Source organism: Cyprinus carpio, chromosome B5, assembly GCF_018340385.1.
Source record: "Cyprinus carpio isolate SPL01 chromosome B5, ASM1834038v1, whole genome shotgun sequence".
NCBI lineage: Eukaryota > Metazoa > Chordata > Actinopteri > Cypriniformes > Cyprinidae > Cyprinus > Cyprinus carpio.
In genome coordinates, this window is record NC_056601.1 from 17,932,710 (window position 1) to 17,946,283 (window position 13,574).

A 13,574-nucleotide genomic window follows, 5' to 3' on the forward strand; every position below is an offset into this window, starting at 1 on the left:
TCGAATTAACTCAATGCGCTTCCATTAAAGAGAAAATAAAAATAAACAACCAATAAATGAATTACAAAAAAAATAGAAAATAAATAATAGCCTATAATTAAATAACCATCAAATAACTAAATCAATATCCAATAAATTACTAACCAACAAATAAATAACTAAAAAACTAAAATATACAAGAGTTCCACAGTATATATATATATATATATACAATATATACACAGTATATATATATACAATATATACACAGAAAATACATAAAAAAAAAAAAAAAAAAAACAACACATATATATAGTATATTTATAGTCAAAATCTGTCAGTAGGTTAGTTGTGTATAGGTTTTTACTGTTTTACTTCATTGTTGTATGTCTGTATTAATGTAGCACCGTGGTCCTGTGAGGCACAACATTTTGTTCCACTGTATGTCCACACATGTAGCGGAATGACAATAAAGCTCAACTTGAACTTGAAACCAACTGTAAAATATTCAGAATATTATTCCCTATGATGCACAAGGCTTTGTTTTTCATATTATATGAGATAAAGTTATCAGACCAACTGTAAAAATCTCTAAATTTTATTCCCTATAATGCACACGGTTCTGTTTTCAGATTATTATTCTGTTTTTTTATATATTCAGTCTTACTTCTATATATTCAGACTTATAAATATATTAATATTTACTTCTATATATTCACAATTTATATTTATATATTCAGATTTACATTTATATATTCAGACATACATTTATATATTCAAAATTATAACTATATATTCAGATTTAAATTTATATATTCAGACTTATAACTATATATTCACAATTTACATTTATATATTCAGATTTTTATATAATTATTTCCTGTTTGTTGTGTGTATGTGTATGTGTATGTGTATGTGTATGCATGTATGTATGGTGTTCCAGTTTAATGTATTGAAATGGATTTCACGACTGTGTAAAAAAATTAAAAGTTCAGTTCTCTATATAAAAAACATCAGATTAATGATCTGAAAATATACAGTTGGTGTGATAACTTGGTGTTCAAGTTTCATGGATATAAATGTGTTCAGTACTGTAAATTTTTTTTTTAAATAATAATAATAATCTGAAAACCAAGACTTGTGCATTATAGGGAATACAATTTTGAGATTTTTACAGTTGGTCTGATAACTGTATCTCAAACAGTGTTAGAGTTTAATTAATTTAAGTGGATTAAGTCTAGAAAACATAAAAATATGGTTTCAGTACTATACATAAAAAGAATAAAGGCTTAATCAGAAAAGCCAAGCCTTCTGCATCATAGGGAATAATATATAGATACTTTTTACCGTTGGTTTGATAACTTTATATCAAACGGTGTCAGAGTTTAATTAATTTAAGTGGATACAGTGTAATAAACAAATGAAAAATATGGATTCAGTATGGTATATAAAATCAATAAAGGCATAATCTGAAAAACTAAGCCTTGTGCTTTATAGAGAATAATATTCTGAATATTTTACAGTTGGTTTAATATCTTTATATCAAACGGTGTCAGAGTTTAATTAATTTAAGTGGATTAAGTATAGAAAACATGAAAAATATGGATTCAGTACTATACATAAAAAGAATAAAGGCTTAATCAGAAAAGCCAAGCCTTCTGCATCATAGGGAATAATATTCAGAATATTTTACAGTTCTTTTACCTTCATCTCCAATGGTGTCAGAGTTTAACTAATTTAAGTGGATACAGTATATAAAATATGAAAAATATGGATTCAGTGCTGTATATAAAAACAATAAAGGCATAAACTGAAAAACTAAGCCTTGTGCATCATAGGGAATAATATTCTGAATATTTATATTATTGCATACATTAAAAGTTGTAAAATTATTATAAAACACATAAAATGGTAATTCAATTCTGAACATTTTAGTATTGGTTTTATATTATAATGTCACGTAGTTAAATTGTTCAATTAATTGAAATGGTTAATTTTTTTTTACATTTTTTCCCCTGGAAATTAAGCCATTTGCAACGTAAAGGGCATATATTTATGACTATCTGAGTTAGTTTGGGCTCAAAACATAACAGCCACAAAGAGTTTAATTGGCAAATAAATAAAAAAAAATAAACAAGCGAATGTTTAATGAATGTCAAACGTCAAACTAACTTCCCGCCGTCCCACACGGGAGATGACCAGACAATATTTAATTTGCAGGTCAGTTAATGAGGAGACAGTGAAGCGTGAAGAAAAATAATCATTTCTCAGGATGCAAAAAGCACACTCAGGTCACTTTCCTGGTTATCTTCTGTTTTAAAACCACACTTACCAGGTCACTGGCGTTTTTGGCAAGCTCATCCTCACTGGATGCTGCCGATTCCACCACCAGCTTCTCGAAGCACGTCGAGCCCAAGGACGAGCTCTTCTGCTGGGACATCACCAGATGAGACACCAGCAGCTTCGGGCTTCCGTGCGCGGATACGGAAATCTCCGGTTTACTGACTGAAGCGCCATCAGCAGCGGCCAGCGGTGAGATCCCGAGCCCTTTACCGGCGCTGGAGTCCGGCTGCTCACACAGGGTCACGTCGCCTACGAAAGACGGCGGAGTTGAGCAGCACAGATTGGGCTGCGAGGACGAGAAGACCCGATCCAGGACCTGTTTCTTCTTTCTTTTAAACATCCACAACCCGCTTTCTTTTTTACCTTCCCCGCTGCGTCGTTCGGACCCCAGTTTGGGGCTCAGAAACGGTTTGGTCTTCTCTTGGAAATTCCTCCACATCCTTCTCTGGTAGGACGTTGATTGAGGGTCTTTAGCGCTCTCATCCTTGTGTTTCTCCTCCATGGTTCCCGTCCAGCAGCAGCAGCAGCAGCAGCGGCAGCAGGCTGTCAGCGCGCGGAGCGCCAGAGACACTGAAGCGCGCGGGCGAGCGCACAGGAGCGCGTGTTCTCGATCGCAAATGACACTTGGGCACTTACGACACATTCACTTTATCTGACGATGATGCTGCTGCTAGTGACATAATTCAGAGGGTCTTTCACTGCACATTAACCTTGAAGTCTACACTAAAACCTATTACCGGAACATTTGTTTTCATTTAATAAAATAGCCCTATAGAAGAAAACACAAGGTAAAAAACAGAAGAATAACAAACAATAAGGGTTACCTGTGAAATAAACGTGACCGTGCATCTGATTCACTCTTTAATGACTTAATGACCTGACAGTAACCTAAGAAATAGCTAGTGCACGAATACATAATTGCAGATACGCCTCCCTCTGGTGAAAGTCAGTAATTATAAGGAATTTGGTGAGTGTATATTTTACAGGACAGCTCTACGTACAGTATGTCATTATATTACATAATGTTAATACAAGCCAATTGAGCTATTAAATGTTGTTGTTTGTTACTATAAAAAGTGCTGATAATAATACAGGTGCATGGCACACCGGAAAGACACATGACTTACAGATAAGCAAAACTGCCTTAACAGAAGTAGCCTATATCAATAATAACATAAAGACAAATTGTGTGTGTGTGTGTGTGTGTGTGTGTATAGGCTAATGATATCGATATATATAGATATAGCCTATATAACTTAAAAAATGACTACAATACAACTACAATGAGGTATTATATTGTCTTTTAAATTATGACGTTAAATTTTTTAACATACATGGGGAGGCAACTCATATTGCAAATTTAAACTGCAAAGGTGGCAGAGAAGTGCTTCGGAAGTGGAATAGGTGTGTCTAATGTGGAACAGAGGCATAAATGCATTTACACAGCAATTACACTACTTTGATACAAGAGCGGTGGTTCTGAGCAGGCATAATTTAGTCTGGCTTTTATGCGCCATTGCACATTTACTCAACATTTTGAGCAGGCACACGCTGTATAAGCTTTACTGCGTAAGGACACCTTTAGAGTCGACAAGTTTTAACTGTATATCATTTTCATATTCGCTTTCCATTACAATTACTAGCATTTACAGTGTAAATAACCATGCTATCGGTTTAAAAGTGAAGGCAAAGCCAAGAGTATACCACCCACAATAAAACCCACTCAAATTTCCTTTCAAAGATCTTAGAATTTGAATTATTTAATTCTATAAAAGCTGTAACAACTGCTGTAAAGGCATGTCTGTTTGACGAAGAGCTGTGATGTTTAAAATGTTTATGTGTATCAAATTGATTTTACACACAGCAAGTAACAGCACACATTAGGTCATTAACAATTCCCCTGAAGAGACCATCACGACTTAGCTTTGAGGTGTGGGAATACTGAGTACATTTGCTATTGCATAATAGATGTGTTACAAATCACAAAAGGGAAATCATTACTGCTATACTCTGGCCAGAGAAGCCCATGAGAATTAACATATCTGGCTTATATCTCAGTACTTAATTTTTGTCAAATTATAGCATGATGATGAACTGCATCATCCAAAAGCTGTCATCATTTCCAGAATAGAATGTTAATTAGTAGTAATTACATTATATTAAGACAAACAGATGTACTTTTTTTTTTTAAATACCATATTTGCAAATTGTCTGCATTATCTAGTTGTCAAGTAATGACACACTCCTGTCAGAACATGCCATGCAGTAGCTAAGAGATCAGACTAAACAAACATAGACTACAGGGAAACAGTTCACAAGTAAGTAAAGATTTCAGCTTTACTCTGCTCTATATATATATATATATATATATATATTCCTTTGTCATTGCTGCTATGTTATGATGGATGGCTATATTAAAACTGTAAATGATCAATCAAAAGGATTCATTCCTGCTAAATGAATACTTTATTCATGAGTTCATCAGGTTGAAACAGTACTCAGTGGCAGATAATCGATAGTTGATGTAGTTTGCTGGAGCCCTTGAGTTATGCTCACTACATTTAATGCGATGTAAGAGAAAACAGGGCTGCATTCTTGCAGCTTCAAAAGGCTTTTGATTAAGCTTCATCTGACAGTATGGCTGTTTACTGAGGTTTCTTTTATAAAGTAAAGCATTCTCAGACTCTGTTTACTAATTATACTAAACATTTTACAATATTAACTGACACCAAATAAATTCACATTACACTGTAATGAGATGTTTGCCTTTGATGAAGAGATTAAGTTTCTGGTGACAAGCCTTTGAAAATAAAAATTCTTTAAGTGCCAGACTTTTCTTTAACTAAATAAAATGGGGCTCTAGCAAATGAGTGCTAGTTATGTAATTATGTTTTGAATTAAATGCTTATATAGGACATATGGAGAGCAGCATGACCAATCAGGAACGCACTCTGAGCATTCTACTGGAACAAGCCATGAAGATCAGGGACGATGTGGTGACTGGTCTACGTGCAACTCAGGGTTCAGTCCTAATGGAGTCGTCTGCTAGAAAACTACTGGAGAACCACATTCAAATCATAACTCACATTGTCAAACAGCTCAGCAAAGACATCCAGGTGCAAAATGAACAATTATAATTACTTTTATATTATATTATATTATATTATATTATATTATATTATATTATATTATATTATATTATATTATATTATATTATATTATATTATCCCATAAAATGAGAATTAATAATTTATTAGAATGAATGCCCATCAGTCAAACAGCCTAGCAAAGACATCCAGGTGCAAAATGCTATATATTATATTATATTATATTATATTATATTATATTATATTATATTATATTATATTATATTATATTATATTATATTATATTATATTATATTATATTATATTATATTAATTGTATTGTGTTATATTATATTTTTATTTTAAAATATAATTGTTGTATTTTCCATTTACCACTATAAAAGTTTACCCAACTATGAAGACTTCTGCTTCTGAGTACCCTGTAAATGTGAAAGGGGTTTGTTGTGTTTACTTTGGTGTTTCTCAGAAAGGTCTGAACTAATTACATTGATTGACAGTTAGATCAATAATCAAAGCATCTCAAAGTTTTCCATTTACTGTTAGTGTGAAAGTGTTTTATGATCAAGGTACAATTTGAGGAAAAATGCCGGCCAGCAGAGCCATTTACCCGATGGGATACATTATGCAGAATATGTGCATAAAAAATAAATGAATCAAATAAATCAAAGCTCAGCAGTCAACATAGCCAGAATGAGGCTTTTTTGTCCCTGAAAAGTAATGACGTAACCAGGAAACACAGGCTTGATTAGCAATGGAAAAAAATAAGAATATAGGCGTAATTGCTTGGGCTAAACCACTTCTGTCTTTCCCTCTAAAATGATAAAATATGTACTCAAGGTACATTATCCAAATTAGATGCTGATTCAAGATCCTTCTAATAATTACTCCTGCATTATAATGGAAAAATACTGAAGTCTGTCAAACTGTGATTACAGTAAGTGACTGCTGATATGAGCAATCACACTGTTATATGACCGTGAGGAGAGAACAATCTTCTGTCTCCCCAGGTGCTGGAAGCCCAGATTATCCAGAGAGACAACCTTGCTGCAGGGACGGCTTTTGCAGTCAAGAGCTTGGATCACAAGAACATGACGGGTATTGGGGATCTCAGAGGCAGAGTGGCAAGGTCATAATTTACACCAAGATTTTATTTAGATGTCCCAATATATTTCACTTAACTTAACTTAACCTAATTTAGTTTTAGTTTTGTTTTGCTTTAAAGAAACAAGATGAATTAAACACTAATTTAATTTTTTTTCCATTTTATTTTCCCAGAGGTCCACTTATAATGTTAACTATTTTTGCACCAAAAACAATTATAATTTTAATTACATGACCATGAACTCAAAGACTAGGCTGTTATTTCACAATACTATGAGTGATTCATAAATGATTATGATTGTGTTACTAATGATGTTTTATAACAATGAGGCTGAAAATAAAATGATCACTCGTGTAAGTGTCATAAGTGTGTGCACAAACAGAAAATGAATCTTTAATAATAATAGTACACAAAGGCAGCAGTAAACACTCCAAAACACAAATATGACCAGACACTGAACTGAGGAAATACAGGAGGAGCACAGCGAATGAGGTAAATAATAGAAACAGCTGAACAGAACAACTAATAATCACAGTAAGCATGACAACAAAGGAAGAGTGGAAAAAAGAAGAAAAAAAAACACATGAACTAATGAATACAAATTAAATGTCCATGATACTGAAACTAACAGAAAATAGATGTGACAGTAAGAATATATATTTCCAAACAACCAGCTTAGTTGTTAACTTGTAAACTTATTAGAGAGATGTCTTCTTGGCGTTGTTTATTCAAAAAAGCCTCATATTTATACAGAAATTTCTGTTGAAGTAGATAGAGGTTAATGGGTTAGCAACGCCTTTCTGGCATAGACACAGAAGACTGGGAATGGTGAGATGAACTGATATGTTGGAGATGTTTACCTGCTGCATGACCTTTGACTCCTCTCTTATTAAAATCATCTAAACTACTCTTTCCTGTTGTGCTCAAACAAGATGTGACCAATCAGAAGTTCTCTGACATCTTCTGAGTCCTTCTAGAGTTACAGTGGCAGATGAGGTCACTCGTTTTTAGATGACAAAATGTCAAATTGCAATAAACACATTTTATTTATTTATTTATTATTTTATTATTATTTCAAAAGGTCAAACTGCAATCTTTACAATTCCATAAATGCTCCACAATTTTTGTTTGTGAAGAAAATTTAGGAAAAATGTCTTTGTATCTTGTATGAAAAAAACCTACTTTATGTTTTTACTTGAAGTAACTGCTGCTAACTGTTACTTTAAATAGTTTATGACCTTATAATTATAATATATCAATATTTTATTTTTGATAATTCACTTTTAAAAACATAAAATATTGATGTTATTGCTGCATAGTGCAACTGAAGAAGAGTTTTGCGAGGTGGAAAGCAAAAATGTATCAAAAAGTGTTTTCTGCAATGCAAAAACACCAAAAGGAACTTTATTAAAAACAATTTTTGTTTTCTTAAAATAAAGGTCATGTTAAATAAAGAGTAGACAGACAGACTAAACAGACTGTTTATTGAAAATTAATGAAATATATCCAAAGGGTTATTTTGAAAGGTCAGTGGCCAGTGGTTAAGCAACTTATGATATACTTTTGTAAAATATGCTCAAAAGTGTTTACATGTTTAAAAAATATTTAGATGAAAATGTTGGCAAAATTATGGAATATTTTGCTATGTCAGTAAAACTCAAATTGGAACAGACGAAATACTTAAAGTTGTTAAAATTTCTTTTTGTCTTAGATGTGATGCTAGCATTGCTAAACTTTCATCAGACGTTAGTGCTGGACGGCAGGACATCCTGAAACTCCAACAGGAAGTGAGCAAGTTAAACTCTGGGCTGGAGCTGAAGCTGAAAGACATGGAGCTCAAGGTGAGACGTTAATGGCCAGGCCATTGAAGAGCAATGTCAAAATATATTCATGCAAAGGCAATTAATGTAATATCAACTCTTTGCAAAAACAAGGTGTATGTCAAAGAACATAGTATTAACATATGTAAATATATACATAGCCTATATGGTAAGACCATGGTTCTTTCTGGCATTGGCATGTCTGCACTTGTTTTCCTTTACTTAGGCATACACAAATAAATAATATTGTGACCAAGCCAGCATGTGCATTAGATATGAAATTGCATGAGTTTTCCACTGGGGAAACTGCAGCATTGTCATCCAAATACTGAAGTCTGTGCATGGTCACTGTGTGGGGAGTAACAGTGAATCACAGCGATTGCAGTGCATTAGCTCTGGGGAGTGGGCACCACACACCATAACGGTAATTGAAAATGAAAGGGGCAGAGGACAGCCAGAGCTTATGTGTGTGTGTCAAATGCACATGGGAACACTAGCTTGCACTGATGTCAAAACATGGCAATACACATTCTTAGTTAACAAATTTATATTTGTAGAAAAAAATTAACCAGCTCGGTTTGATACAGTTTGGAGCTAGAAGGACATGTGAAGTGAATGTGTTAACAGCTGTATTTTATATTGTCTTATCATCTGCCAGCTGTTTCAGGATATAGGAAAACTAGAGGTGTCACTGTCAGAGAAGTTCATTTCTCAGAGGAATGCCACTGGAGATTTACAGAAGGAGATACAACGACAGGATCTAAAGTAAGAGCAATTAAAGCCACTTTTCAGTAGTCACTTGTATAATTGGTTTACATGTACACTCTCAGAAAAAAAGGAAACATACAAACCAGAACGGCCAAGCACAGGAACAGTTTCTTCCCTCAGGACTCAGGCAAACCATCTCAAGAACACTTGACAATGTAGAACACAAAACACTACTATACATTTATTTATTAACACACATACTTATTTACATTTCAAATTTGCACATAACATACTGTACCTGTACATACAAACTGTCTATTTTATGTATTGTTTTTGCTATTTTGTATATTATTCTTTTATTATCTGTGTCCTGTCTTGTCACTGTCATTCTGTTGCACTGAGGAGCTTTTGTCACTAAAGCAAATTTCTTGTATGTGTAAACATACCTGGCAATAAAGCTCATTCTGATTCTGAAAAGCTGTCTCTGGGGCAGTACCATTTCAAAAGGTACACCTTTGTACAATATTTACCCTTAAACAGTGCCTGTTAGTATCTTAAAGTATCTTATCTTGCATATTAATATCTAAAGTGTGTATATTAGTAAGATTTGAAAGGGTCCGCCTCAGTGACAGCTTTTATATTTCAACTTTTTGAAAGTATAATATTCATACAAGAATTAAACTAGTGGGCTGTCTTTATGAGTCATTGAATCCTTCACTTAACCAATGTAAAGAATGGCTATTAACAATGTCCATTAACAATGTAATACAAAAACTGATTCTTATTTATTGACATTAAAAACACAACTTGAAGATTTGAATTGGTGCAAATTCTGAACAGCAGATAGATTCTATATCAAGTTTCACAGAACAATTACTTAAAATATATATTAACTGTAAAACATCTGCTGGAGCATTTTAAAATAAATACTGATTACTTTTGTGACTTGTAAAATGACAAGGAAACCATTTGTAATTTTTTGCTTTAATTGTATTCATACTGAACAAAAATGTTTTTGATATGGAAAGTTTCATTAAGAAGAAATGAATTACTGTTTTACAGCTGACATACTGTAAAAGTGTCCTTCAAATGGAATGTTATTAGGTTTTTTTTGTACTCTGGCACTTGTTCTTGTACATTTTTAAAATGTTATTGTATTTAGCAAAAAAGAAAAACATGGCTCCTTGACATGCTCAAAAGAAAAGAGAAAAGATGAGAAACAGAAAAGGCCAAACAACATTGAATCGTGCATGTCTCCTAAAACCAAATGTGACATGTCAAGTTGGAATATACTGAAGTGCGAATTAAATTTTTCATTTATTTATTTTTACTTGGCAGACATGTTTTCAAGTGGTTTGGGCTGAGGGACTGCTAATATTTACAATAATTGATAAAAGAAACAAACATCAGACCTGTTGCCGAAATCTATTTTAGGCCATTAGTTTCTTCTAATAAAATTGTGAAGGGCAGTAGTGAAGGGACTTGACAGCCCTGACATCACTTATTGCAATACTTTCCCACCGGCCAACTCTATCAAATCTGCTGTCAGGAGAGTTTGTTCTGTTGAGACTGATGTAAATAGGAAACTTGAGAAGCGCCTGGTGTTTTGGCACCAAATGGCTCCCAGGGGAACCAATGACTCACCAGATATCCCTCCAAATAGTGCAAATGCCAGTCTATGTGCTGCCACATGGGCATCATGGCATGTACAAGGTGACTTTATTACCTCCTGACTGCATTGTGGAGCACAGATGGCAGAAGAAATGGAGCCTTGCCCGTGATCCCAGTGGAAAACGTACTATCATGGTGTGACAGAATCAAAGCAATTGGCTGGCTATGCTTGGCCTGTTATGTAATAGTGGTGTGTCAAGATAGCTTACAGTGACACATGAAGAGAAGTATATGGGCCAAAGAGAAATAAACACAATGAGAAGGAAACTGGGAACTATAGCATGAGCACAAATGTGAGAATGATGTCTATTCGACACAATTTAACATTTATAAATGAGATCGGGCCTAGTTGACACACTTTTTACTTCAATGAATATAGAGTTGTTTTTGAAAGTCAGTTTATGTATAGTTTTAGCTTCAATTAAAAAGCCATTGAACATTTCTGCCAAACACTAAAAGAGTTACGAGACAGCAAATACTGAAGAAGTAACATAAAAATATCATACTACTGATTGGTATTGTTTTGTAAAATTTAAAAGACAAAAAGACGCCTTGACCTGACCTGACATTTCCATAACAGTAAACATAAGATGTCGGAATTTATTTTATATCATAGCTTTGCCATAATCACAATATCTTAATGGCATTAGTTATTACAATAGAAGATTAATGCAATTTAGTATGTAATGTGGCATGTATGTATTTATGTATATTTATGCAGGATCTCTAGTGGTCTGAGGGAGGTGGAGGAACAGACAGTGAGACTGAGGAAGTGGGCAGAGGAGCAGATGAAAACCACAGTTCAATTACACACAGAGAGCAGCCAGCAGCTGCGCACACTGCTGCAGGACAGAGTGGTACATGTGTGAATGCGTCTTTCTGAGTAAACATTACAAGTGTGCTATGTCATAGTGAAATGTCACTGTGGTTTAACGTTTGTTGTCTCAAAGTCAAACTATAAATGAAAGGCCTTTGTAGAGAGCACACCTACTAGTAAATGATGTATATACTTAAATTAATAATATATAATTTATATATACAGTATATAGTTAAGTCATTAAACACTAGATGGGACAGACTGATATGTCCTTTGCATCAAATCATTTACATGACACAAGCTAATTGGCCTCAGCTGATTCTGAAGCCACTGAGCTTTCTAGCTCAACATTTAAATAGTCTGGCTCAATGGACTTCAGAAACCCTCCACCTCCCCCAGCTCCACCTGTATGTTATGGTATTTATGTATACCTATGCATGCAGCAGCATAGCAGCAGGTTTGTGCATCTATTGGCAGTAGAAGGTACTTGCTCTGCAGCAGCAGTGTGTAGCAGATCTAGTCTGGCAATACCAAATAAACTTACATTGTCATATCCATTGACAATTTAGACTATATGTACATAATCTGTGCAAAATATGTACTTAGGTTGAAGTGGAAAGCGAGCTAAAGGAGAACATCGCTGTTCTCTCTAGTCATCTGGAGAGGTTGGAGGCACAGTTGGAGAAGGTGCAATCTTCTGACAGGACCAAGCGCTCAGAGAGCAAACTCAGCAGCAAGATCAACACTTTGGAGCAGTGCTTCAGAGAAGAACTAGAGCAGATGAGGAGGGAGTACCAGTCAGGCAAGTCTTACATTAGGATGACATAACCATAATAAGCCCTTAGAACATCTCAACTTGTTATCTACAATTCAAAAGTTTGGACTCCAAACTGTATATAAATAGCTGAAGTATAATATAGACCTTTTTAATCCATCATATTTAGTGCCTTCTTGCCCACACCTCTAAATTGACAAATCATTGTAAGCCAAAATCTGAACAGTAAACTAGCACATCACATGCTATGTCATTTCTTGAAAACAGACTGGAAAGATTGTGTTCTAGCTGCCTGCCATGCAATACCAACCAAAATGAGCGGCCCAATTTATCTCTCTTGTGGCTGTTTCTCCAGGCTGTTTGCTTGTAAAAGCTTAAGCCTGCAGGGTATCTTCCACCTTACCAGATATGACATTTATTAGTTTATTTATATTTCCTTCCTGTTTCCAAAAGTTATGGATTGACAGACTACACTGTTTTCCAAGCATTCAGTACAAAATACCAAATCAACCTCAATAAACAAACAGAACAAAGAATTCACATTCATTGTAACCTCCTGACTTGAAATGTACTGTACTTGCTCTCAAATTCTCTTTGAGACTCCTGTGACGGACTGAAGGCAGGTGATGCATTATAGATGAAACATCTTAACACTCTTCTGCCACAGAGTTAATGCTCCCACAGCTTTCTGAAGGTGATCTCCTCTATTTGTATTTGCCAGGGTTCCATGCGGTTCATGATGCCATTGCATCTCTGAGACACATTGGCAACACCAAAGCCAAGCTGGACAAAGGAGAGCTGCAACGAGACATCAGACAGATCCAGAGAAACATGGTAGCACTGAAGGAGCCCTGACTGGATCATTCTTTTAGAAGACAAATATGCTGGAATATACAACCTGTGGACACCAAGAACACCAAGAATGATTCAGCAGAATGTGGGCAGATGGACAATACAAACAAATAAGCTCTACATTTGTTTTCTAGATTGAAAAAAAAGGATTTAGTCAGCTTCTGTGAGGTCATTGCCTTTAAATCTCTTTTTGCTGGACCAGACTTTGAAATCAGATTCTGAGTGAACAATCATTGTTGATGAAATTCAATCAAGGTACAATTACGACAAATCCAAGATTAGACGCACAATACTCATGCAGACTCAATGCTGAACGATTAGGAATATGAACTGTTCTGTGTTTGTCTGCATGACCCCAGGCCAGTATTGATTGTAATGAATGCTATATGAAACAAACAAG

General features: G+C 34.5%; 2 protein-coding genes across 5 annotated transcripts in view; one reads left to right on the forward strand and one right to left on the reverse strand.

Moving 5' to 3' along the window:
• The window catches only part of mctp1a (multiple C2 domains, transmembrane 1a), a 165,898-nt gene extending 162,627 nt beyond the window's left edge, over positions 1–3,271 (reverse strand). For 2 of the 4 annotated variants that reach the window (XM_042724642.1, XM_042724639.1), the window contains exon 1: positions 2,312–3,268. In XM_042724642.1, the coding sequence (XP_042580576.1) occupies positions 2,312–2,965 (654 nt within the window). In that variant the 5' untranslated portion in view covers positions 2,966–3,268. Of the gene's footprint in view, positions 1–2,311 lie in introns of all 4 variants that reach the window. The other 2 variants (XM_042724640.1, XM_042724641.1) reach the window with 2 other exon arrangements.
• Positions 3,272–4,811: 1,540 nt separating this feature from the next.
• On the forward strand, positions 4,812–13,452 carry fam81b (family with sequence similarity 81 member B). Its single transcript, XM_019086878.2, has 7 exons — positions 4,812–5,438; positions 6,437–6,555; positions 8,243–8,372; positions 9,010–9,116; positions 11,452–11,587; positions 12,154–12,349; positions 13,044–13,452. The coding sequence occupies exons 1-7, from the start codon at positions 5,241–5,243 to the stop codon at positions 13,175–13,177; spliced, it is 1,020 nt and encodes a 339-aa protein (XP_018942423.1). The 5' UTR covers positions 4,812–5,240; the 3' UTR covers positions 13,178–13,452.
• Positions 13,453–13,574: the final 122 nt, after the last annotated feature.

Coding starts and splice junctions, on each gene's coding strand:
- fam81b (XM_019086878.2), top strand. CDS start 5,241: ATGGAGAGCAGCATGACCAATCAGGAACGCACTCTGAGCATTCTACTG. Junction 5,439..6,436: donor AGCTCAGCAAAGACATCCAG/GTGCAAAATGAA, acceptor CTGTCTCCCCAG/GTGCTGGAAGCCCAGATTAT. Junction 12,350..13,043: donor GAGGAGGGAGTACCAGTCAG/GCAAGTCTTACA, acceptor TGTATTTGCCAG/GGTTCCATGCGGTTCATGAT.